Source organism: Lipophrys pholis (genome assembly GCF_963383615.2).
Source record: "Lipophrys pholis genome assembly, chromosome: 5".
Classification (NCBI taxonomy): Eukaryota; Metazoa; Chordata; class Actinopteri; order Blenniiformes; family Blenniidae; genus Lipophrys; species Lipophrys pholis.
The window spans coordinates 32,282,085-32,308,664 of NC_137628.1; the positions used below are offsets into that span (position 1 = coordinate 32,282,085).

The following is a 26,580-nucleotide window of genomic DNA, read 5'->3' on the forward strand; positions in this document are numbered from 1 at the left end:
AACAGTGTGTTACAGCCCACAGGCCGTATGGCCTGGCCTCTGTGTGTGTGTGTGTGTGTCTGTAACCATGTGCTGTTTGACAGGAGGTCCCCTCACTGACTTCCTCCTCCTCCTGTCCTGATGTGGAGCACCCTAATCGGAGGATAACTGCTGATTAGCTCAGCGCCGCACACCAGCTGAGGCCATTTAACAGCTCCAGCAGGCTTCTCATGGCGTCTGATGCCGAGTGTGTCTGTTCAGTCTGGCCCGAGAACCTCGATGTGTGTTTTGAATTGCTGTGAGATCTTTTGAACTCTGCTTCACTCCGATCTTTGAGGGAGTGAATTTGGTGTTTTGTTTGTTACCCTTTTTGCCACTCTCTTGTTTTTGGAATTTTGTTCGGTGAAACCTTAGTTCACGGCCTTATAGTGAAGAAGCTGTCAGTTTGTTATTGTTTATGGCCTTCTAGTGAAGAAGCTGACTTTTTGTTATAGTAAATTAACCTTCGTATAGTTATTGGGCATTACCTGTTTGGCCCTCTTTTGTTATATTATTAGGGACCGAGCAGAAAGGCCGTGGCCTGGGCCTAGAGGCCAGGACCCTATTGTTTTTGTAATGTTTCTTATTAGAGACCGAGCAGAAAGGCTGAGACCTCCAAAGGAGGCCTGGGCCTGGAGGCCAGAACCCTATTGTATTTGTAATGTTTATTATTAGGGACCGAGCAGCTCATTAACACTGGATAACATAAGAAAATGTAAAAATTAACCCCCAGAGAGCCAAAATGTGCTCTCTAGCACCACCTAGAAAAACCAAAACGGCCACCACGGCCCATAGGACTGTCGTAGAGAGATCAAACTAAAATGCAATTGTTTGTCTCATTGAGACCTAAAAATCACATGCTGGTACCCCAGACCTAAATCCAAAAGGAACTGTGCAGTTTGCCTTTCAAAGTACGACCTAGAAGTGCAGTTAGTTACAACCATGTTACATGATTGCTACCATAATACACTCTGGGTTCACTTCCATGCCAGTAACTTCATGTAACGATCCCGAAAATCCCCGCAGAGGCTCACAGGGTGGATGACGAGTTTGACCACGCGTACTGAAGTTTCACTTTCACATAACGGCAGAGAACATAAGGCCCGTGGGCCAAAACCGACCAAGAAGCTCCAATCTGGTCCCACCAAGCAAGGAGCTTTAAAGGATTTACACAAGTTTGTTTTGACATTTCATTGTATTTTGCACCAGAATGTTTCATTAAAATTGACTTCATTTTCAAGAACTGTTTGATCTTGGAAAAATATAGAGAATTTCATTACAGACACTGAACACAACATAGAAAACCTTTAATGTGTAAATTCAAAGGTTATTATAGCAATGGAGGAGGAGAACAGAGCAAGAGGAGGAGGAGCAGGAGGAGGAGGAGCAGAAGGAGGGGTAGGAGGGGGAGCAGAAGGAGGGGGAGCAGGAGGGGGAGGAGGAGGAGAACAGAGCAAGAGGAGGAGGAGCAGGAGGAGGAGGAGCAGAAGGAGGGGTAGGAGGGGGAGCAGGAGGGGGAGGAGGAGGAGAACAGAGCAGGAGGGGGAGGAGGAGGAGCAGGAGGAGGAGGAGCAGGAGGAGGAGGAGTAGAACAGAGCAAGAGGAGGAGCAGGAGTTGGCATGCTTTTTAATGCTAATGCTAAGCTAGTTAGCTTAGCAGATTAGCATGTGAGATAAGACCAGATTTCAGGTCAGGGACACCTGGGGAGGAACCTGTGTGATTTTCAGGTAGATAACATTTAAAGAGCCTGGAGACCACGATTGGGCTGACCCCGACGGGCCAGGGGGCGAGGTCCCGTCCAACACTGCTTGCAGCTTTAATTGTCTTTGGGGTTCTGTTTGATCATTGTAAACCTGAGAACTACCAATAAAACCCTCACTTCACCCAACTCACCTGCTTATTGTTACTTCCTACACCTACATCCATCTTTTAGTAGAGCCGGGTCGAAACAAATGGGGGCTCGTCCGGGAAATCTGAACTGTTCTCTCAACCAGGTGTGTTTAGTTCTTGGGTTGATTAGAGTGAGAGCATTTTTTTTTTTTTAGTTCAAGAGAGAGCAATGGCTCAGTTTAGTTTGCAGCAGTTTCTGGTGGGTCCTTCAGTAGAGTTCCTTGACCATTGCAGGAAGGACGATTTGGAGCAGGTAGCAGGTAGCAGGTAGCTATGGCATAGTGCATCCTCGGCAAATTAATAAAAAGCAATTAAAGACTCTGATAGTGGATAACTTGTGTGACGAGGGGATTTTAGTCATTCAGACTCAGTCAGTGCTCGCTCCTCTTGTGGAGGGCTGCCAATGGAGGTTGTGGGTGGCCCTGTGACGGGTAAAGTACCTAGTGCTGGTGAGGAGGAAGATGATTTTGGGGCTGGTGAGGCCAGAACTTCCTGCACGCTCCCTGAATTTGACCCTCTATGACCTTCCTATGGTAGTGATCGGTCTCTGGTTGGGGCTAGGCTGAAGCTGAAGCGAGCCCGACTGGAACATGAGGCTTGTGAGCGGGCCCAGAACCGACAGTTCTAGCTGGAAGTCCGAAGGCTGGAGATCGAAGCTGACAAGGCTGTCAGGCTTCGTCAGCTGGCGCTTGAAGCACAGAAACTGGCTGCAAAGTCCGAGGCTTCAAATGGTGCCCGAGGTGAGTTCCCTGTTCCCTGTTCCCAGCACACAAGCGATGTCACTAAATTTCTACATTTAGTACCAGAGTTCAGAGAGGCCGAGGTGGTCATTTGAACGGATCGCCCACGCTCTGCAATGGCCAACGGATCTGTAGGCCCTCCTGCTTGCAATGTAAATTACAGATAAAGCTCTGGAAATGGTGTCAGCTTTACCACTGAATGACAGCCTTCAGTATGCTCCTGTTAAAAGTGCCATATTGAAAGCCTAGGAATTGGTGCCAGAGGCTTATAGGCAGACATTTCGCCAACATGGTGAGAAAAGGTTTCGGCCCACTGTGTGGTGCGGTAGGATGCAGGTCTGAGCCCTGAGCTTAGGATGGACTAGAGGAAATGATGGCTTCAGAAGCACTAACCATCTGTAGCTGCTGTGTGTTTAGTGTGTAGATGGTCGGGGACTCACAGAGAACAGCATGTTCTTCTTGTCCTGGTTGACGGCTCTGGGATCTGGTACAGGGTCAGTGTGTTTGAGCACGGACACCGACTCCCCCGTCAGGATGGACTGGTCAACTCTGAGCGTGGTGGATCGAATGGATGTCAGTCGGATGTCGGCTGGGACTTTATCACCCACTGGGATCATAGAGGAGACACCACAACACATTCCTTTTCCAGTTGTTCCACTTTAATTGAATAGAATGTGCCACATTCTTTTCAATTACACTAATAACCACAAAAATACTGTATTATATTGATGGTTTTTTTTGTTAATAATTAGTTAGAATCCTCTCCCATTCCAACTATAAACATCGAGGCCTTTCAATTCGCCTATGACAGATGATAACAAACAAACCCTCCATTCAGAATCCCAACCACTAAGATCAGTCCGGAGAGTTTCTGAAAGGACTGAGAGAGACACGTCTACTGATTCTCCGCGAGCAAAAAGTTGCGCCACTTCCTCTACTCACCTTCATCATATGAACTGGATGTAAAAACCAGATAATGATTCCAGTTTGCGGCATGATACTGGAGAAGTGTACTGATACAGTTACACTAATTATCCAAGCAGCGAGCAACACGTCCAGCTGTTAGGACAACAGGGACAAGGGGCTTGCATCGGTTCATAATACAGGCTTCTGTTGTTTTCCAATGTAGATATCTACCAAGAGCTCTTTATAAAGAGTGACTCATTCAGAAAAAGGTTATGGTTTAAAATCAACTAATTCCCACTGAACACATGCTTCAAATCTACATGAAATAACAAGGAAACAGTTTTTGTCTTGTGCCTGTGGGCTGACTGTTTACTGAAGAACTGATCTGCAGCAGACAATTGACTAAAAAGATGATTATATATATATGATTATAATATATTATATTATTATATATCTATATATATCCTTTTTATCCTGCCTGTTAGATGAAACCAGAACACCATGCTGAAGGTTTTCAGCAGGACCAAAGTTACCAGAGAGCTGTGGTAGATATCAGTTAAACATGCAGACGCAATGCATCTCGAAGAAAAAAAATTGTAAAGAAATAATGTAAATGATGTGGATGTGTTCGTGCATTCATCCAGTTTCCTCCAGCACAGTTTCAGTTTGTTGTTTTTACTCCTTTTTTAATCTGAGTGTTTCTGACTTCTGTCCTGTTTGTCTTCAGGTTTGATGTTGAAATTCTGAAGTGAATTCTGAGCCGTTACCACACTCTAGAGCAGGACTCATCTGGTCAAATATGTTGACAAGCAGAGCCTGAATATACAGAGACAATATAATTGATCACAGATCAGTGTTCTGGGTATGTATATTGTGAATGTTGATATGAATTTACAGCCCTCATTATAGTGAAATGACCCCGAGTCTATATTTGCGATAATAGAAAAGGAAAATACTGAAAAATGAGTTCAGAATAAGGTTGGAAAGGCAGTGTCAGATTATTATAAAGCTCATCCTGACAACAGCCTCCGGCTCCCACTGTACAGAGAATATAGTAACAGGGTGTTGGTGTCACCGAGTTCCCATGCTCTCAAAGACACGTACGCACAAACTCTAGTTTCACTCTCTGAGGAGCCGAAGAGCCTAAAATATCTGCCAGTATTCAGAGGATTCAACTTTTTTATTACTGGGTCAAGATACATTCTCCTCTGAGTGGGTGAGTGAGTGAGTGAGTGAGTGAGTGAGTGAGTGAGTGAGTGTGTGTGTGTGTGTGTGTGTGTGTGTGTGTGTGTGTGTGTGTGTGTGTGTGTGTGTGTGTGAGTGAGTGAGTGAGTGAGTGAGTGAGTGAGTGAGTGAGTGTGTGTGTGTGAGTGAGTGAGTGAGTGAGTGAGTGAGTGAGTGAGTGAGTGAGTGAGTGAGTGAGTGAGTGAGTGAGTGAGTGAGTGAGTGAGTGAGTGAGTGTGAGTGAGTGAGTGAGTGAGTGAGTGAGTGAGTGAGTGAGTGAGTGAGTGAGTGAGTGAGTGAGTGAGTGAGTGAGTGAGTGAGTGTGTGTGTGTGTGTGTGTGTGTCTAGATCATTCGAAGCCTCTCCTCTTGTATTTAATAAAGCTCTGCAGCAGAACCCTTTGGAGAGGCTCTACAATCAGATATTTTCCATCTTGTTGGGTTTCCATAACGATAAGGGCCAAAGCAGACCGGAGAGGAGAGGCGGAAGGCATGCAGATGGAGATCGGTGCCAGCAACAACTAAACAAAAATCTTCCGTGTTTAAACAAACGCACAGCAATGGTCCTTCTGCAGGACTACAGATGAGAAGGAAGTGAGAACTGTTGGATTCAACTTCTCTCTTTACCGTTTATGGCCACGGTGGCTTTGTGGCACACGAGCTCCAGCTTTGAAACGGCCTAACCATAACCCTAACCTGCTCTGGAGCTGTTGTAAAGAGAGGATACCAGCTGAGGAACAAAGAGATTAGAGGACCACACCTTCTCCTATACATTCATGGGGTTGCTTCCAGTGAACAGGAGCTCAATGAAATAGTAAAGATAAGAGCTTCTCTTGACACTGAAGCTGACAGCACAGGGCCTCAACCCCGAGTGTCTGCTCTTCTCTGTCCTCCCATGACCCTGCTGGTGGATTTCTGTTCTTCTCTCCACTGGTGCTGATGCTTGTTATGGTTTTCATCCGTTTGATGCTTGGATTATGAGGAACTACAGCAGTTAGACTGAAATGAGCTTATATTTTTAGTCAAATCTACTTTTTTCTCAGAATGACTGAAGCTTGAGAAACAGGGAAGGTGCTGCTCTGATGTTTCGTTTCCAGCTGGTTCAGCTGTGTCTCTCAGCTCACCTGCGACTTCCACAATGTCCCCGGGCACAATGTCTCGGGCTCTGACTCTCTGGACGCTCTTCTTGTCCTGTCGGTACACCTTGCCCATCTCGGGCTCATACTCCTTTAGGGCCTCGATGGCATTCTCTGCATTGCGCTCCTGAAAGAGAACGAGTGTGTGAATGTGTGAGGAAGTCCAGTGACATTACCAGCCAAGCTTCAGACAGATTTACAGCTCTGAGTTTGTACATTTTTCACTCTCAGTCTGTCTGATGATGGAAACAAAAAACGACTGCAAGTACAACGTGTGTCCAAGTAGTTCTTTCTTTTTAGGTCCATTTTGCCAACATTTCATGAAGCCACCCCTGACCTGACTTGCAGCTTTTTTTATTATAAGGGTTATAATCTGGATTAAACAGCTTTCCCTTGGGCTCAGAAACATCTTCAGATTTCTCTTTGTCTGTGATGTTTGCATGACTTCATGTAATACAGACCAGTGTGGTCTGCTCAGCGACCACTGAGCAGTGGAAGATGAAAATACCACAGTGCCATGAACATAAATGTGATCTGGATCATCCAAACATCAGCTACCAGCAAACAAAGATTTCTCACACAAAGCTTTGGAGTTTTGCCAAAAGCTTTGAGAAAGCCGCTCATTTACACAGAGTCAAGGCACCTTAGAATAACAGAGAATATTATAACAGAGCTAAAGACTTCATTTCAGTAAAGCGACTGCCACTGGGACTTACTACTTCAACCAGTGTGCAATCAGTGTGCCTCATCATCATCATCATCATCATCGTTATTGAAGCTGATCATTGAAGATGAGATTCAGCTCCACGTCAGTAAACTGAGGATCATGTCCTGATGATGATTTCACCTGATCTCATAAAACAGTTAATAGTTTACAGTACCATGCCTCACAAAATCTAAGTTCTAAAAACCAGAAGAGGGTCAGGAACAGGAAAAATATGTTCACGTAAACAAACACAAAACTATTTAAAAGTCCTGAACATAAACAATATAGTGAAGGTCGTGTCAGCATTCATGGATCCACGTGAAACATGAAGGAAATCCTCACTGATCTCCAGGAATGTGAGGACAGAAGGATCACTATTTAAAACAACTGCACAGCAGAAATAACAGAAAGGCTTCATTCCTTTGTTAGAATGCACCAAAATAAAATGCTGGAAACTAGGTGACGATGATCCAACGTGACATCACAGAAAAAAATCCAGCGGCAAAGTGATCGAACAAGAAAAGCTCAAGTGAAGAGTTTACCTGCCAAACTCCGACTATAGCGTTAGCGATGAGGATGAGGAGGATGACGAAGGGTTCAACAAAGGCTGTGATCGTCCCCTCACCTTCTTCGAACCAAGCCAGGGTCTACAGCACAGCAGAGAGCAATCAGAACGAGATGAAATGTGTGTGTGTGTGTGTGTGTGTGTGTGTGTGTGTGTGTGTGTGTGTGTGTGTGTGTGTGTGTGTGTGTGTGTGTGTGTGTGTGTGTGTGTTGCTTTCTTACAAAGGAGATGCATGCAGCAAGCAGCAGGATTCGAACCAACAGATCCTCAAATTGCTCCAGGACCAGCTCCCACAGTGACTTCCCTGCAGGGGTCAGATGGACAGCCACACATGTTGAAGCTTTGGCTCAGATTGGGTGTGTTTGTCTGGATTACAGTGTGTGTGTTTGTCCGGATTACAGTGTGTGTGTTTGTCTGGATTACAGTGTGTGTGTTTGTCTGGATTACAGTGTGTGTGTGCAGTGGAGACGTGATCGGTGATTTTCAATCGTTTCTACTAAACAGACATATTTCTAATACTGCTGTCTCAGATAACCACCACACATTGCTCAGAGCTCATCATCATTTTTACTTCCTGCTGGTCTGATCTCAGCATGTTTGAGGTGTTTCACCTTTAGATAACATTGGAATGATGATTGTTTTAGAGCTGGAATTCAAAGAGGGAGCACTCACCTTCTTCAGCTGGCAGCTCTGAAAAGAGAGAAATCAACAAAGTGTAAAAACACACTGAAGTGACAGAAATACACACATTTGCATTTGGTGGATTATTTCTTGGTTGTAACCGTGGTTCAGGACGGGGTCGTGTTGTTAAGACTCCCACAAACCTAAAGAAATATAGTGGCTGTGGTGCAATTGTACCAAACTCAAGCTCTGTTTCCAGACAAGCTAAGATGTTAGAGACGAGCTGCAATGTGGCTTTTCTCCTCGTGTCACTTCTGCAGGTCAAGAGATCTCGTCTCAGACCTCCTGGATCAGACTGATCTCCACCTTCAGGCCTGTTTCCACTGTTGTGTGACTGTGTGCAGGACTGTGAGGTTCACTGATGCAGAAGATGTGTGCTGCACTCTCTTACAGTTCCTAACATAGCACACATTTGCACCATATTTCCTTCATTAGGACACAGTTTGCAAATCACTGCACACTTGTGTCAAATATGCACTTCACTGTCAAAATTTGAACTTTATTTTGAAAATTAGCACATACAAAGCAAAAGTATGACACTGAACTGCTAAAGACTCTTCTCTCACTGTGTTTTCTCATGAAGTATAAAACAATTATCCAGTCCTAAAACATGACAAATGCATCCTATAAATGAATCAGAGGCCACTGCAGTGTGACTGTTCATTACAAATAACTAATAATGTTAGACAAAAAAGTACAGCACTGTATTGTACACAGTACAGTATGCACATATTTACACCACATCTGCATCAGTTCTTTCAGCTGGTCAGGCCACAGGACCTCATCTACATCACAAGCTATGTTTTCTCTGGCCAGGCAACGTGGAGAGAAAGAATGTCTGATCCAGCCCTGACATACATCAACCGGAACGTCATCACATGCCAGGATCATGATTGCAAGAGATTTTTCCGAATATACGGCTGCCGCTCATACAGTATACCTTCCACCTCCATGTAGAGAAGAATTCTTCGATGGGATTCAGAAAGGGAGAATCTGGCAGCAGATCCTGCCGTGAATCTGCTCAGGTTGGGTGTCACTCTTTGGTCTATGGTCATTCCATGAATCAGCACATTATCAATTCTTTGCATGGGTCTTTGTCTCCGTCTTGGTCTTTGCCTTGGTCTTTGTCTGGGTCGTGGTCCATGACCAGGAGCAGGGGCCCGGTCAGATTCTTCACCAGGTGCATGGGAAGGTCCAGGTTCTGGTTCTGGCTGTGGTCTAGGTTGTCCATGTCCACGTCCACGTCCACGTCCACATTCTTTTTTCCCACCATGACCTCTTACTCCTCTGACATCCGTTGTGGACAGCTGCTGCTGTTTCCCAGCAGGTCTTATTGTGTGCAGTTCAGTGGAGAAAGTGTTGTCAGCTCTGACCTCTTGTGTCTTAATCGTGACCACTGTGGTGAAACTGTCCGAACGCTGCCTCCCAGCGTTCACTTTTTGAACAATGTGTGCTATGATTGAAAAACGTGTCCAAATGAGCAGAAAAATGTGTCCAGTGTTTTGCAAAAAGAGTCCAAGAGTTTTGGAAACTGTTTGCAAACCATGACTGGTGTTCAAGGTTTTGACACCAGCGTCCTGTTCCTGGGAAATGTGTGCAATCAGGTGGTGGCTGTGTGCGGTGGATGGAATTTAGTGTCTTATCAATCGAGAAAAACTGTAAAAGGGAATGAAATAGGCTTTACAATGATATTAAACTGATTACCAAGAACCTCTGTTACAACAAAGAGATAACCCGACAGTGTTCACTGAGGTTATAGGAAGATGATTCATAAATCGTACCGTTTGGTCCCCATCGCTCTCTGTTCTTCTTCAGCTGCTCACAGCTCAGACCCGTAGATTCATTCACTCCAAAAGAGCCCAGAGCCTCCTCCACCGTCTTAGTGTGAGCGTTATCCATCACTGTGGAGAGACGAAGGCCTTCATTCAGTGTGAGCATCAAAACAAATCCAAACACTTGGCTTACAAATGTTTCAGAACTGAAAAAGAAAGTTCCTGATAAAAAAATTAAGTTGGGATGTTTTTCTTTTCTTTAACTGTTCCACGCACGTTCTTGGTTTTCACTCTTGTGCGTTTTGTTTCGTAACATGTGACTGAATCCGGTGTTGTTTTTGACCCACTGACTAGAGCCAATCAGACCTTCACTAAACTGCTTCTTGGTATTTGTAATGAAAGTCAAATGCTGATCCAACATCAGCCGGCTGGGAAATCAATGTTCTATACAGCCAAGCAACCACACTGAGGGGAGCCCCAGGGGGAAGACGTGAACCAGCAGACCGGCCTCCAGGCCTCCGGAGGGCCCCCGTCGAGCTCCATATCCATTGGTAGCGGTGCTGTTTTCATCAAGTGCTCTCAGGAAAGACCATTAACTCTTTGTATAGGTGTTTGTGCACTTGTGCATTACTGCGATAGAATAAGCTTGAACTGAATCTGCTTCACACTGGGGCAAACAGAAAGAAGCTGTCGTGCTCGTCCAGGACTGAGCCTGCTGGTCCTGTTCAGTCTAAACAGTGAAGATCCATTCTGAATAGTCCTCCAGAACCTCCATGGTGTGTGCTCCATTTCTGGGCTTGGACTTTAAATTCAGCAGCTTAGAACTTTTTTTTTTTTTTTATTATAAAATATATGAATAATTTGTTTATGCCAACAACGGGCCCTAAACTGTATTCGCTTAATTTTTTACACATAATCTTCAACAAAAGAGAGGATTTCTTGATTTCTCTCTCTCTAATAGTGTGTGTGTGTGTGTGTGTGTGTGTGTGTGTGTGTGTGTGTGTGTGTGTGTGTGTGTGAGCGAAGAGGAAAGCAGCCCTGTGGAGGCGGGGCTTAGTAGTGATCTCACCAGTTACTGACTAACACCAGAGCGACTGACAGGAAATTAAACCAATCAGCTTCATTTCATGTCGGAGACTTGGAGCCTTTTTAAATGGCCCCCGGCCAGAGCTGCTCTGTGATTGGCTTAAAGTCCATCTGGTTTGTTCTTGCGTGTTTCTATGAGATGTTCAATTCAATTCAATTCAATTTTATTTGTAAAGCGCGAAATCACATCAGCAGACATCTCAGAGCGCTCCTACAATGATAGAGGACAACAGAACCCGACTAAACCTTCCAAAGCAGCAGATGGAACAAGCAACAGTCGCCAGGAGAAACTCCCTCGCAGGAAGAAAAGTTCTTGTTGAGATAGTTTTTTTTTTTTAGTTTTATTTCAAGAGAGAAGAATTGATGTGTTGTTTGAAAAAATACCTGATATACCTTTTGTTTTCCCTAAACTCAGACGAACTGTCATTTCCAGTAATAATAGAGAGCCCCACCTATTAGCCCCATATATGTTGGGCCTGGCCTCCATGCTCACTCCCTCCAGACAAGGGGTGAGTGACCATTGGAAAGATTCACCATTGGTCACGTGACCCCCACCAGGGGGCACCCGGGCACCCCTCTTTGGAAGCTGCATCCCTGCACCTCACCACCAGGGGGATCCACCAACTCCATCCACAGCGGGAGAAACGCCCAGGAACCTCTGAGGCGTACCCTGCTCAGATTGGACCAGAACACAGCAGGAGCCCGAACACGACGCGCAGGAATAAAAGTCTAGCCCGCAAAAGAACACGCCATCTCCAAGACGGATTTGCGTCAATCCAGATGCAGGACTTCGTACGCGGACACAAAGAGCCGCGTGTTAACTCACGCAAACCGGGTCGAAACTTTTCAACTTGCTGGATGAGGTGGAAAAGCCGTGGGATTACTTCCCTTTTCTTTTCTTCAACGGGACAGCGCCGCTGCCGCCGCGTCCTCCCCTCCACCGCTGCAACAGTTCTCCCCTGATCCTGCAGCCGCTGCCTCACAGAACCGCACAGCACCACCCGGTGGTAAACAACACAGCGTGACGAACAGTAGGAGCTTCTGTCTGCACAGCGTTGCTAAATTAGCCTAAAGCTAATATGCGATGTGTTTTAAAGTGCCGCTGATAAGGCCGCGGCTCTGCACGGAGCTGCAGCAGCCTGTTTGTGTACGAGCGCACGCGTGCGCCGCGGCTCGTGTTATCTGATGAAGATAAGCTCACACACAGCCACATTTAGCAACCAAACTTTTACCTGGCGCCGCTAAACCACATCCGCACGATCACCAGAGTTCCGGCTGCAGGTTTCCACATCCAGTTAGAACTCCGGCACTCAGAACCGGGCCAACGAAGCCGCCCGGTCTTTACGGGGAGTAGGTGACACCGCGTCACTCCGAGGCCCCCTCACGCATACGCGCGTGACGGGCGTCTTGTTTATCTGGTCGCTAACCAACCGCAGCGGCGCCCAGAAAGAGCGAGTCAAACGCCTCTAGAGGTCGCCATTGCAATCCCTCTTGCTGTCCACCAAGTGGACACATCAAGTCATTGCGCTCTCCCTCTACGCCCTACGCCTTACGCCCCCAGTGGTTGTCACGGTCACTACACTGATTCCGACATCTGCCTCTCTCTGGTGGACGTTCGAGGTCATTACACCCACTCACACTGACCCGCCAACATCTGCCTCCACCTGGTGGACGTTTGAAGTTATTACACCCATTCACCCTCATCACTCCAGACCACACACACACGAACACGCACTCTTTGTACATACAGTGCCTTGCGAAAGTATTCGGCCCCCTTGAACCTTTCAACCTTTCGCCACATTTCAGGCTTCAAACATAAAGATATAAAATTTAAATTTTTTGTCAAGAATCAACAACAAGTGGGACACAATCGTGAAGTGGAACGAAATTTATTGGATAATTTAAACTTTTTTAACAAATAAAAAACTGAAAAGTGGGGCGTGCAATATTATTGGGCCCCTTTACTTTCGGTGCAGCAAACTCAGTCCAGAAGTTCAGTGAGGATCTCTGAATGGTCCAATGTTGTCCTAAATGACTGATGATGATAAATAGAATCCACCTGTGTGTAGTCAAGTCTCCGTATAAATGCAGCTGCTCTGTGATCGTCTCAGGGTTCTGTTTAAAGCGCAGAGAGCATCATGAAGACCGAGGAACACACCAGGCAGGTCCCAGATACTGTTGTGGAGAAGTTTAAAGCCGGATTTGGATACAAAAAGATTCCCCAAGCTTTAAACATCTCAAGGAGCACTGTGCAAGAGATCATATTGAAATGGAAGGAGTATCAGACCACTGCAAATCTACCAAGACCCGGCCGTCCCTCCAAACTTTCATCTGGAGGAAGGAGAAGACTGATCAGAGATGCAGCCAAGAGGCCCATGGTCACTCTGGATGAACTGCAGAGATGTACAGCTGAGGTGGGAGAGTCTGTCCATAGGACATAGTCCATAGGACAACAATCAGTCGTACACTGCACAAATCTGGCCTTTATGGAAGAGTGGCAAGAAGAAAGCCATTTCTGAAAGATATCCATAAAAAGTCTGGTTTAAAGTTTGCCACAAGCCACCTGGGAGACTCATCAAATGTGTGGAGGAAGGTGCTCTGGTCAGATGAAACCAAAATCGAACCTTTTGGCCACAATGCAAAACGATATGTTTGGCGTAAAATCAACACTGCTCATCACCCAGAACACACCATCCCCACTGTCAAACATGGTGGTGGCAGCATCATGGTTTGGGGCTGCTTTTCTTCAGCAGGGACAGGGAAGATGGTTCAGATTGATGGGAAGATGGATGGAGCCAAATACAGGACCGTTCTGGAAGAAAACCTGTTGGAGTCTGCAAAAGACCTGAGACTGGGACGGAGATTTATCTTCCAACAGGACAACGATCCAAAACATAAAGCCAAATCTACAATGGAATGGTTCACAAAGAAACGTATCCAGGTGTTAGAATGGCCCAGTCAAAGTCCAGACCTGAATCCAATCGAGAATCTGTGGAAAGAGCAGAAAACTGCTGCTCCATCCAACCTCACTGAGCTCCAGCTGTTTTCCAAGGAACAATGGGCAAGAATTTCAGTCTCTCGATGTGCAAAACTGATAGACATACCCCAAGCCACTTGCAGCTGTAATTGCAGCAAAGGGTGGCGCTACAAAGTATTAACGCAAGGGGGCCAAATAATATTGCACGCATCACTTTTTAGTTTTTTATTTGTTAAAAAAGTTTAAATTATCCAATAAATTTCGTTCCACTTCACGATTGTGTCCCACCTGTTGTTCATTCTTGACAAATTTTTTTAATTTTTCATCTTTATGTTTGAAGCCTGAAATGTGGCGAAAGGTTGAAAGGGTTAAGGGGGCCGAATACTTTCGCAAGGCACTGTAGTGTTTGCTGTTTAGTAGATTAGATCTCCGTGTTATATGACGTTTGATACTTAAATGTGTTGATTTATGAGATTGCTGAATTATTTATGAATGAATACACTTTTGTTAATAAACGCCTGTTCGCTAAATTGAACGGTTCCTGGTGATTATTGTGTATTTATTGTTGACATTCACTGGCTTGCTAGAGTCTGTGCTTGGATCTCACACCTTCCCTTTTATTTAAGATTGTTATATTTTTTAGACAGAAATATTAACTAACATTTTCCAAACATTAACCTTTTTCCAAACGAGACTGACATTTTGGAATAAGTTATTGCCAGATTCTCTAGTGGTGCCCCCCCCCCCCCCACACACACACACTTTCATTATTAATGAAAAAATAACAATTCTATTCAAATAAAAAAATTTTCATCAATAATCTTCGATAATTTATTAACTTTAAGTAATTACTCAATTACTTTAGGAGTTGTTAATGAGTAAATTACCATTTATTTCCAATAATAATAAAAAAAAATTATAAATTACTTCCAGTGATTTATTACTTTCAGTAATCTCTTACTTAGAGTAATTTAATGCTAATAACCAACCATAAATCCCAACATATACATGAATATGATATATACTTATACTTATATATACTTGGAAAAGTGAGGGCAGATACACCTGGACAGGTGAGGGCAGGCACACTTGAACAGGTCTCCAGTTCATCAACGAGCCAACACAAACGTGCATGTTTTTGAACTGTGGCACAAAAGCGAAGTATGGGGATGAAACCCATGCAAACACAGCGAAAATGGAAACTCCACACAGAAAGGCCCAACTGGTATTTGAACCAGTGACCTTCTCGCTGTGGATTGAGTGAACCAACCCCAGCACATGCCTTCAACATTAGTACGTTTTGAGTGGGAACCGAAGTTATGGCGAGATATTGAAATGGATCTTGTTCTGGATAAAAAAAAAAAATTACAATATTACAAAGTGTAGGCAGAGTTGAACGTGTCCCTGCTACTTGCGGGACTCCTACTGAGAATGTCCCCTGAATAGTGGACATATGGGGCAACATTTTAAAAGTTAAATGAAAGTATGGAACTTCTAGTTGAAGGAGTTTAAAGGTAAATTGAAGGGTTTTCCTTTCCACTTAAAAATAAATAAATAAATAAAAATATACACATATAAACATACATATGAATGGGTATTGTTAATACTCAAGTTTAATTATTAAATTATTATTCTATATAGATAACAGCAAACTTCTTTCCTATATGTATTTCAGCTGCTTTGATTGGCAATAAAAGTAGTAATGGCAATAAATTGGTAATGTATCATGTTGTTCCTCTATCATTGATTATGTGTTAAACAGCAGTTAATAAGACAACAAAGAACGAGGTGTGGATCCTAACTGCACTAAGCTTCTGGCTCATTACTGATGAATGAACAGAGCAGTCAGGAGCCAGATGGGCTCCACAAACTCAGCTGAGCAGTACTTTTCCTCATTGTAACGGGTCTGGCTCCGGGCCACCGCCAGAGGAAACGGCCAGTAGCATTGGTCTGGAGGTCCGGAGGTTATATATGTGGTGGGCTCTCTGCTCACTAGGTGGTCCGGGTTGGGCCGCGGGTTGGACAGCCTCCAGCTTCCCAGCTTCCCAGCAGCAGCGAGCCGCTAACAGCTCGCCGCGGAGCTTCAGGCTCCAGGAAGAGGGGAGCGGGGAGCGGGCGGGAGCCTGGCCACTGGAGGCAGCCTTAATCCAGCTGGAGGAACAGGTTGCTTACCGGAGCACGGTCGTCTGTCCGCGGTTGGAATGATGGAGGATGTAATCAGAGCACTTCCTCGCTCCTCTCACAGCGACACACCGAGGCTTGTTAAATCACAAGCAGGTTTCTAGTTGGCCTGTGACAGCTTCTCAGAGGGGGGCAGCATCATAAACGGATATCCATTAAAATTGCTCCCGAATGTGGAATAAAATAAAGCTTCTTCAGGCTAATCCTCTCCGAAATTAGATTTACGAAGACTTTCTCCATGAAAGACGATGTCGTTATTCCATTTGTAGGCTGGATGAGAGTATCTGTGGGCCAGGAACCAGACTACAGACCCCTGCGTAATTTAGCATCAAGCTCGACACTCACATCACGACACTTCCGGTGAGCGCTCTAAAATTCACTACCTACCTCTCCACAGACGTTCAATTATTGCTTATTGTATATACACAATTAATGAAAGTGTTTTATAAGTACATATGAGTATTGACTGAGTAGTGTGCTGTCAAGAATGGCATATTTTAAACCCTTAATTCACCGTAAAGTCCAGTACTTCCGGTGAGGTCAAGGCTACGCCTTGCGAGCTTTACCAGCGGTGATGCAGCAATGTACGTGATTAACGGTGTGACGCAGGAGCTCGAAAGCGCTGGAAACGAACCAATGAGCAGCCCAGAAATTAGACTGACGTGCTGTTTCCACAAATCAGCGCGTAGGATATTTGACAGGCCCGCCCACTAAGAGCTTTGAGGCCATTAGCACCCGCCTGTTGATCGCATCACGGAGCTGCTGACCAATCAACAGGCGGTGCGTCTGCTGCTGCAGAATTGATCGATGTGAGAGCCAATCACAATCCAGAACTGGCGGGGCGAGCGGAATATTCTGTGTGCGTGCGTGTGTCTGTGTGTGTGTGTGTGTGTGTGTGTGTGTGGAATGAAGAAGGCAAATGAATGTTTACAGGAAAGATAACTGCTTCCATTTGAAAGGTAATGTTCAGCTACACTGCTCAGCGGCAAGTTTCTGAGGAGTCTGACTGAAGATGCATTTAAATCACACACACACACACACACACACACACACACACACACACACACACACACACACACACACACACACACACACACACACACACACACACACACACACACACACACACACACACACACACACACGCACACAGTGTGATTGGTCAGCAGCTCTGTGATGCGATCAACAGGCGGGTGCTAATGTCCTTAAAGCTCTTAGTGGGCGGGCCTGTCAAATTCAGTTATAAGAAGGCCAAAGTGAATGAATGTGAGCGTGCCGACCCCACAGAGTCCAGAGAGGAGCTCAGTATGACGGATTTACTCAACAAATCATCCTTCAGTGTTCACACAGAAACATCTTATAAAATGAGAGAGGAGGCCAGAGTTCAACCAGAAGCTGTTTATTTAAGAAGACATAATATTGAACACAGGACACTGTGACTTTTGAGTTTGAGAGATTTCTAATATTCTCTAGAATGTTTTTTGACCTGTTTCTCTCATACAAAGTGTAGTGCTTTCACAAATGTTTACTCTTGTCCTCTTTTCTTCTCATCTTCCTCATAATGGATATTCGCTCCACAGGCTGAAAGACAAAAACACCTTTGTTACTATTAGATCTGATTCAGAGGGACGTGAAGGTGAGAGTCAGATAAATACGAGGGACAAAAGAGAGCACAGCCGGAGTTAACGTACTTCAATCAAACATTTCACTCAGGGGGATTTTACACCGGAAAGAACCCGGTGCTGAGTCTGACCCGGGCTCTGAAGCCCGGGTCAGACTCAGCATCAGTTCTTTGTCTTTCCAGCACCAAAGCCCCGGCCAAACGGGCCAAACCGCTGCTACGCTGGCCCCTCTTCGCTGCTGGGCCACAGCAGAGCCAGAACGGGACCCAACTCGTCATCAGCTGGGGGCGGAGTTACCACCGGAGGTATCGCGACCTACAAGGCGGAGGCGAGGCTGAACCGGCTTTCTGAAAACTCCAGCGAACACGGAGCCCCGGAGTGGTTATAGAGAAAAAAACTAAAAACAAGGCGTGGGTTAGGGTTAATAAGTCGCTCCCTCAAGTTAATAATACGAGGGAACGAGATATTTTAATCCGCGATCGCGGAGTTGGTCGCTCTCGAGATGCAGCAGAGCTCCTCCAGTCTGTCAGCAAGGTCAGATATCATTTAGAAGCAGTTTTTCTTTGTGGTTTTTTTCATCATAACATCATCGTAACTCACTTCACTTCTATGTCTTGTGTCGCGTTCTGACCGCAGGCTGAGGCAAGGCAGTGTGCGGCTGCATTGCGCTCTGCTAAGAGACGCTCCAATATGATTTTCTACCCACAGAACTTGTTTATAATGAATACTTTTGGTTCATCAGTAACTTAAAAACAAACTACAAACTACTGTAAATGAAAGCTGGAGTTTATAGACATAAAATGTGTCTTTTAACGGCTTCATGTGAAAGAGAACTTTAATCAGCGTGTGTTTACGTAGGTTGTCATGGAGACGGCTTCAGAGCAGCGTTCTATCATTCTACACCTCCATTCCTCCATGTTGAAGCTTTTGATTCAGACACGTCCAGAAATAAAGTGAAAGGAGCAGAAATTAACTCCAATAAGCTTCAAGCTCATTCAAAACAAGACGGACGTGAAAAAAGACCAACAGAGATACGAAGAGACGCATCGTTTTCTCACTCTTTGGTCTGCATCTGAGGTTCAGGTCAAACGAGACAACAGACGCAGTGACGTGGCTCTGCTGGCTCTGCTGGCTCCGCTAACGGTGGAAAAAGAACCGGTTAATTGGCGCCGCTCACTTAAGAACTGGCCCTGGTACCGGCACTGAACTAGAACCTGGTTCTTTTTGGTGGAAAAGCTTTATCAGAGTGTGTGTGTGTGTGTGTGTGTGTGTGTGTGTGTGTGTGTATTACTTGTGGTTAAACTCAGGGCCTGTCTGTGTGTGTGTGTGTGTGTGTGTGTGTGTGTGTGTGTGTGTGTATTACTTGTGGTTAAACTCAGGGTCTGTGTGTGTGTGTGTGTGTGTGTGTGTGTGTGTGTGTGTGTGTGTGTGTGTGTGTGTGTGTGTGTGTGTGTGTGTGTATTACTTGTGGTTAAACTCAGGGCCTGTCTGTGTGTGTGTGTGTGTGTGTGTGTGTGTGTGTGTGTGTGTGTGTGTGTGTGTGTGTGTGTGTGTGTGTGTGTGTGTGTGTGTGTGTGTGTGTGTGTGTGTGTGTATTACTTGTGGTTAAACTCAGGGTCTGTGTGTGTGTGTGTGTGTGTGTGTGTGTGTGTGTGTGTGTGTGTGTGTGTGTGTGTGTGTGTGTGTATTACTTGTGGTTAAACTCAGGGTCTGTGTGTGTCTGCAGCAGCTCTCTGATCTCCTCAGGTGGATCCAGTCCATGAAGTCTGGCTCTCTCCCATCGCTGCAGCCTGCTGATCCCTGAAACATCAAAGGCTTCAGAGGGTGAGTGTCCACTGACCAGTCCACAGCTGTCCTGTCTTCACCTGTCCTCAGCTCATCGTCTTCTCTCACTGAACCAGCGTCAGGTGTGTGATCAGGGACATGTTCCTGCTCTGGACACACACCCTTTCCTCCCTGGATGAAGTTTCTCCACTTGTCACATCATTTTCCAGTTACTTACTAGTTACTACAGATAAAAAGTAACTAATTCATTTGGAAAAGTAACTATTTCTATGGTTTTTCTTCTTCTTCATCAGGTGCACATGGACATATTCAACAGAGATGTTTTTAAAACTTTCTACCAAATAAAATTCATCTGGAGCCACAAAATATGTTAAACTTTTCAAATGAAGGAAACACAAGGTGGTTTAAATAAATAAATTGGAAAAAATATACATAAATAAAATATGAATAAATATAAATAAAACTGGTTTGTGTTGCATTTCTGAAGTTTTGCAACCTCAAAAGTCGACATTTCAACACAGTTTATCTGTTTAGAATCATTTTGACTCTTTTCTTTGGTCATTTTTCCCTTTTTGATTTGTCAAATGTTTTTGGCCATTGAACCTTTTCTTTTTTTTTTTTTTTTACACATTTGAGCAATTTTATCTTTCTAAATCTGATTGGTGGTGGTGTCATCAGTCTCAGACCTTCATCACATCCCTGTAGTTTGTGTGCACATGTCAAAGATCCAGGTGAAGCAGCGGGTTGCCATTCAAAGTGTTTATCAATGTTCCTCTTAATCCTGGTTAATCTGACCCAGAGGAGACTTTGGAAACTCAACATTTCTCAGCTGAGGTGAAAGGAAGCTCAAAGCAGAGCAGTTCCATGTTGTCAGGAGGACTGCGTTAGTTCAGAGTTGATGGGTTAACGCCATTAACCACGACTTTAGTGACGTAGTAACTGTCACTACCGCTGAGGCTAATGCTAAAGCTAACTGCTGGCTCAGTGGGCCCTGCTCAGCTGTTGTCATGTGGTTCATCGATAATAACTGTTGTGCTGAACTGCAGCGCCTCTCTCTGACTCAGTGTGTCAGGTTGTGGGTGTGGCTTCCAGGCTGACGCCAGCAGCTCAAATGCATCAGGTGGAGGTGATCTGCTAATCGAGGAGGTTTGGAGGCGTTCACTCAGAAAGCAGGGAGGAGCAGGGAGGAGCAGGGAGCAGCAGGGAGGAGCAGGGAGCAGCAGGGAGGAGCAGGGAGGAGCAGGGAGGAGCAGGGAGCAGCAGGGAGGAGCAGGGAGGAGCAGGGAGTAGCAGGGGGGAGCAGGGAGGAGCAGGGAGCAGCAGGGAGGAGCAGGGAGGAGCAGGGAGCAGCAGGGAGGAGCAGGGAGGAGCAGGGAGTAGCAGGGGGGAGCAGGGGGCAGGGAGGAGCAGGGAGGAGCAGGGGGCAGGGAGGAGCAGGGAGGAGCAGGGAGCAGCAGGGAGGAGCAGGGAGGAGCAGGGAGTAGCAGGGAGTAGCAGGGGGCAGGGAGGAGCAGGGAGGGGCAGGGAGGAGCAGGGAGCAGCAGGGAGGAGCAGGGAGCAGGGAGGAGCAGGGAGGAGCAGGGAGGAGCAGGGAGCAGCAGGGAGGAGCAGGGAGGAGCAGGGGGCAGGGAGGAGGGAGGAGCAGGGGGCAGGGAGGAGCAGGGGGCAGGGAGGAGGGAGCAGGGAGCAGCAGGGGGCAGGGAGGAGCAGGGGGCAAGGGGCAGGGGGCAGGGAGGAGGGAGGAGCAGGGGGCAGGGGGCAGGGAGCAAGGAGGAGCAGGGAGGAGGGGGTAGGGAGCAGGAGGGTGGAGCAGGGGGGAGCAGGGAGGAGCGGGGGGGACAGGGGGCAGGAAGGAGCAGGGAGGAGGGGGCAGGGAGCAGGAGGGTGGAGCAGGGGGGAGCAGGGAGGACAGGGGGCAGGAAGGAGCAGGGGGGGGGGGCAGGGGGGGGAAGGGAGGAGCAGGGAGGAGCAGGGGGCAGGGAGGAGGAGGGAGGAGGGAGGAGCAGGGAGGGGGGGGGGCGGGGGGCAGTGAGTCTGGAGTCTGGACTGCAAAATGTAGAGGAAACGGAGACAGCGACGGAGAGCTTGCATTAAGAACAGGAAGTAGGAGCCGGTGAGCTTTGGTCATGAGTGTTTCTTGGATGTTGACGGCCATGAGCTGTTGTTAGGCGTGTGGTTTGAAAGGCCATTAAAATGTTATGGAAACATGTTGGTGGGAGAGACATTGAAAAAATTGTGTATCTTTAAAAGTAATTTAATATGGATTTATAAGAGTTAAAATCTGCTAAAAATTCAAATCAATATTGATCAGTGATTTAAAATGCATTTCAGTTATTTAGGGTATTTTTAAGAATGGAACATGTCTACTTTCTCTTACCCATTTCTTACTTAATTTCATGGTTATTTATTAGTCTAAGAAATTATGTATTTGGATTCTTGAGTTGCATTTAAGTCTTTGTGTTTGTATTTAAAGGTTTTTCACCTGTTTGGCCGGGTCAACTTTCAAATAAAGGAAATAAAGGAAACAAAGTGGTCCTGGAGTGAACTCCAGTCTGTCTTCTGAAGCAAGCGTCCCGTCCCTGTGGGGGAAACTGTGAACTTAAACCTCAGTGAGGAGGACTTGACAATAACGGAGTGGTTCTCAGTTCTATATAAAATCACCGATGACAGTTTTTCATTAGTTAATCACAAAGCTTGAACACACTTTTCTGTGATATTAGTGATTCTATCCTTTTCAATGCACAGTGCATGGAAGCATAACTTATGGAAGTTCAGTCTGTCTTTAACACATAATGTCTCGACCTAATTCACAGGACTGAGCTGATCTGAACATCAACCAAGGTTTTTTTCCTCCAGGAAATAATTCAGGAAAAGGGAGTGTGTCACACAGGATATTCAAGGTCTATGGGAAAAGAGATGTCTGCTCTTCTTTGTCTTTTAAATGTCAATAAACAGAATCTGATAGTGAGTTTATATCCCACAAAGAAGTAAAAGAATCTCCCTAACATAAACCCAATGGTAAAGAATTTACCAATGCAGCATTTATCCTGGAGAAAAGTGGCTCAAAATCCAAAGAATCATCTACCAGGAGGAGGTATGAGGATTATTTTAATCTGATGGTGATCAATGCTGCTGAGATTAAAACTGTCAGGATGATGAAAACATACAGAGTCACTGAGTGAGAAGATGGGGAGCACAAAAAGGGTCAAAAGATGGTACCGTTCTTATCTTCGGATTAACACGGTATTACAACCTTTATAACATTCAGCAAATAAAGTTACTCTACCTGAAGAAATCTTTGAAAAAATACTTCCCATAAAGGGTCTCAGTTGTGCACAGAGAATACACCAAAACAAGAAGATTTCCACTCATTTCCAACTCGCAGTTGCCTAAATCGATCACACCAAAGTCGATAAACCAACCTGAGTTTGTAGCCATCAACCTGGATTTTAGTATTGCTAACTGACATCATGTTCAGAAACCCGCCGCACGGCTTCCTGGGATATCAAAGATGGCAGAAAATATCTACTGTACATTTGACCAATTCAGCCCCGAAACAAGCCGGACGTTCTCAAAGAAAGAGTATTAGTAGTATTATTCAAGCCACAAGAATAGTCTTCAATATTATATAAAACTGTTTTTTCCAGTGCAAATTGAGACCTCGCAGGATCCAGTGTACGAACTGGATCTTGCTTCGTGAGTCTTCGGGCATTTCCATGACGCCAAGACGTCAACAACCCAGGATCTTTCGCAAAATATAAAAGCTGGAAAAACGTCTATGTCTGAGTGTAAAGAGGAATTTCATTCAAAAAGGTTTTGACAGCTTATTAGAGATGTACATCAACGGTTCAGTGCAGCTGCCAGCAGCAGTGATGCAGCACATACTGAAACTGTCCTCCCACCACCACAGCCTGCTAAAACCCCAAATCAATACAGTTCCAGTGAATCTGCTCTTGTGTCTCTCTGCACCCGACTGGCCCTTCTGTTTTCATGCGAGTGCAGACACTCTTGTTTCATGTTACCTGTGCAAGGGCCGAACCTCCAGTCCAGGTCGAACTGTCGGAGCTTCTGCAGCTGCTTCTCCGACGCCGACTCACTGTCAGACTCTGCTCACATCAGAGGAGGAACAGGTCAGATCGCTCTGTGTCAGAGGAATGGCTCACAAAAGAAACATGTTATTGGCATAAATAAAGTACTTCTCAAATGAAAAATGCAACGGTTACCGTCCACACTGAACAAAATGTGACATTTAGCCGATGGTTTTATATATAAGGTGCAGTCATAAAGTGCAGCACACAGAAGTCATTGATTTGCTGGGAGGTTCCCTGCTAAGCTCTAAGTGCCGTCTGGGACTGATTGAAGCAGGCAGCCTGCTCTTCCTCACCGCTCTGAGGAGGAGGAAGAGGAGATGGTTTCCTCTCTCGTTTCCTCCCTCTTCGCTCCTTCTTCACCACCTTAAATGAATCGGTGATCAGACCACGCTTCGTCGTCATGATGGTGGATCTAGAAAACAGAGTGGCTTTATGCTTACTGATCTGGAATGTCTGTTTTTCTCTGTGACAGTGCTTTCAAATGACTGTGATGTAATTAGTGCGATACAAATCAAAGTAAAGTGAACTGAGTTGACCTGAACGTGTGACTGAAACAAGCTCAAAAGAAAAAGTCTGGATTGTCTCATTCTGATTGATTCATTGATACTGTAGGAGGATGTCAATCTAACAGGTCTTTCTACATGTGAGAGGATCAGATAAACACACTGCACGTGCTGGACCTCCCGACATAGAATAGAATAGAATAGAATAGAATGCCTTTTATTGTCACATGTACAGGTACAGTGAGATTAAAAACAACTCCAGTGACAGTGCAGCAGTTTAAAAAGGGCAGAATATAGTGCAAGAAGGAGGGTTGGGGGTGTAGGGGGTAAGGTGCACGGTCCAGTCCTGTGAACGGTACAGAGTGTATTTACAGGAAATAAATAAAAACTATAAAAATGATATTGCACATTACGAGGTAGTCTGTAAAGTAAAGTCAGTGCATACGAGAGCTCACAGTGGTTCTGGCTCTGGGGAAAAAACTGTTTTTGAATCTGTTCGTTCTAGATCTCATGACCCTGTAGCGCCTTCCCGAGGGCAGCAGGTCAAACAGGTCCGAGCCAGGGTGGGAGCTGTCCTTGATAATGTTCGTCATTACATGACGTAATCTCCAGGTGAATGCTGGACATCCTTGTTCTCAGGGCTTCTGCAGCCACCCCGGTTCCGTGTGTTGTACCTCTGTACTCTGCTCAGGATTAAAGCACCGTCACCATTCAGTCTGGAGTTATTCCCTTTAAAAGTTCCCATTCAAATCATATATGAAGAAAACTGAACCTTCGCCAGTCCAGCAGGTTACATGTGAGTGTGAATAAGAGAGAAGAGTGAGGGGAAAGTCTGTTTTCAGCAGCGCGACACACGCACGCACGCGGACGATCAGCTTAAATCAGCACGAGTCTGAACGTACCTGTAGATTAAAAGAGTTAAAAAAAAAAAAAAAAAAACTCAGTCCGAGGAGACGATTACACCGTTTATACTCCCTTTTCTGAGATTTTGTTCAACCCGCTGGACCAAAACAAAAACACTTCCTTCTTCTGCTGCGGTGCAAGCCAGGCCGGGGCAGCCCTCTGCTGCTCTTTGCTGCGCCCTAACGTCCCGCCAGGGTACTGCAGCCCCCTGCTGTCCTCTGCGCGCCCCTCCCGTCCTGCCCGGGGTAGGACAGCAGGACAGCAAATCTCCATGTAGCGTTTGTCCAGTGCTTTAAGTGGAAAATAGTAAGTACTCCCTTTAACCCATAAGAACCCACTGTGACACGGGCGTCACCGACACTTTAAACGCCCTAAAATCTTCCTTATACTGCTTTATGCTTGAACTTAACTCATTAAGTCTCCAAGTGACGTCCTCAGACATAATAAAGAGTAGACGCTGCAATTGCTGCCGCCGAGCAGGAAATACAGCCGCCATCTTGGCCCGGTCGTCAAGTCCGTAAACACAAACTGCAGCAGCAGAGAATCCAAGACACCAGGGGCCTCATTTATAAAACTTTGCCTAAGATTCTTACTCGAAATGTACGTTCCGAAAGCTGAAAATGGCGTGCACAAAATTTTTTTTTTAATTAATAAAACCGTGCGTACCCACTTCTGCACGCACTTTCCTTTTATAGATCACAGTCCGCCTGGAAAGTTGCGCAGTTCAGGCCCCGCCCTCAACACGCCCACGTTCTACCATATATGGTCAATGCAAAGGACCTCGTCCATATTTTTACATCTCAATCAGCCTGTTGATCGCAGGTGTAGGAAACAGATCTGTCCCGGCCATAGACATAAACACTCGACGCCGCGCAGCCGGTGTCCGCCCGCCGCTCCGTTACGTCAGAGCGGCCGCCATCTTGTGAGGGGCAAGTCTGACCCGTCAGCCTAAACAAGTCTGTGTGACAGCGAAGTGTTTTCTGAAGAAAACAAGGCAAATATACATTTACATGACTGTGAAGAATCATTGCTTTCATTTTTAATTTATTAAATTAAAAATCATTTCATTTATTTATTTATTTAATGTATCATACTTATAGAAAGTATTGAGAGTAAATGGAAGAAGTTTGCAGACGGGACATTGGGACGCTGTCCTCTCCTTTTAGAGCAACATGATGGAGCCATGACAACAATATGCGTTTATTTACACACAATGTGACATTTATGTACAATGAACATGTACATTAGGGCACAAGTTATAACTTTTTTGTGGAACAAATTTAGATTATTTTTAAACATATTTACACACAATAACATATTTACCTATTATACTTTCATTTATTTTTACAGTTATCTTTAATATTACATAGAAAATAATTGTTAGATATTTACCGATTACATATTTATTTATTGTGACACATTTATCTATTATTCCATATTATATGACATATTCTCTTTCAGTTCTTCATTTATTATATCGTTCACTCTCAATTCAATTCAGTTCAATTCAATTTTATTTGTAAAGCGCTAAATCACATCAACAAACATCTCAAAGCCTCTTACAATGATAGAGAACAACAGAACCCAACTAAACCTTCCAAAACAAGCAGATGTAACGAGCAACAGGGACTTCTACTCAGAGCTTTCTTATAAGTTTTGAAGCTATCCTTCCAGGCTATATAATCTATGTTTGTTTTTGTTGAACGCTAAATTCTTTCTAATCTACGGGAGCGTTGTTTAAGCTGGCGGGTTGATGAGTTAAACCATGGGGATGACTTTTCCTATTTTTTCATT

General features: G+C 45.2%; 2 protein-coding genes across 4 annotated transcripts in view; both read right to left on the minus strand.

The window, feature by feature from the left end:
• LOC308109373 (sarcoplasmic/endoplasmic reticulum calcium ATPase 2) overlaps positions 1-16,221 on the minus strand; it is a 32,777-nt gene extending 16,556 nt beyond the window's left edge. The window contains exons 1-7 of the mRNA XM_080462901.1: positions 15,874-16,221; positions 9,648-9,767; positions 7,858-7,875; positions 7,407-7,489; positions 7,163-7,267; positions 5,903-6,041; positions 3,090-3,256 (exon numbers count right to left, since the gene is read on the minus strand). Of these exons, the coding sequence (XP_080319027.1) occupies positions 3,090-3,256; positions 5,903-6,041; positions 7,163-7,267; positions 7,407-7,489; positions 7,858-7,875; positions 9,648-9,765 (630 nt within the window). The 5' untranslated portion in view covers positions 9,766-9,767; positions 15,874-16,221. The remainder of the gene's footprint in view (positions 1-3,089; positions 3,257-5,902; positions 6,042-7,162; positions 7,268-7,406; positions 7,490-7,857; positions 7,876-9,647; positions 9,768-15,873) is intronic.
• Positions 16,222-17,267: 1,046 nt separating this feature from the next.
• On the minus strand, positions 17,268-25,477 carry pold4 (DNA polymerase delta 4, accessory subunit). 3 transcript variants are annotated; one of them, XM_080464873.1, is made up of 5 exons: positions 24,786-25,477; positions 23,674-23,792; positions 23,312-23,395; positions 19,196-19,304; positions 17,268-17,463 (listed from the first exon to the last, which is right to left on the minus strand). In XM_080464873.1, the coding sequence occupies exons 2-5, from the start codon at positions 23,780-23,782 to the stop codon at positions 17,439-17,441; spliced, it is 327 nt and encodes a 108-aa protein (XP_080320999.1). In that variant the 5' UTR covers positions 23,783-23,792; positions 24,786-25,477; the 3' UTR covers positions 17,268-17,438. The 3 variants fall into 3 exon arrangements, with proteins under 3 accessions (XP_080320999.1, XP_080320998.1, XP_080321000.1); XM_080464872.1 differs by having other exon boundaries at positions 19,196-19,319; positions 24,786-24,926; XM_080464874.1 differs by lacking the exon at positions 19,196-19,304 and having other exon boundaries at positions 24,786-24,914.
• Positions 25,478-26,580: the final 1,103 nt, after the last annotated feature.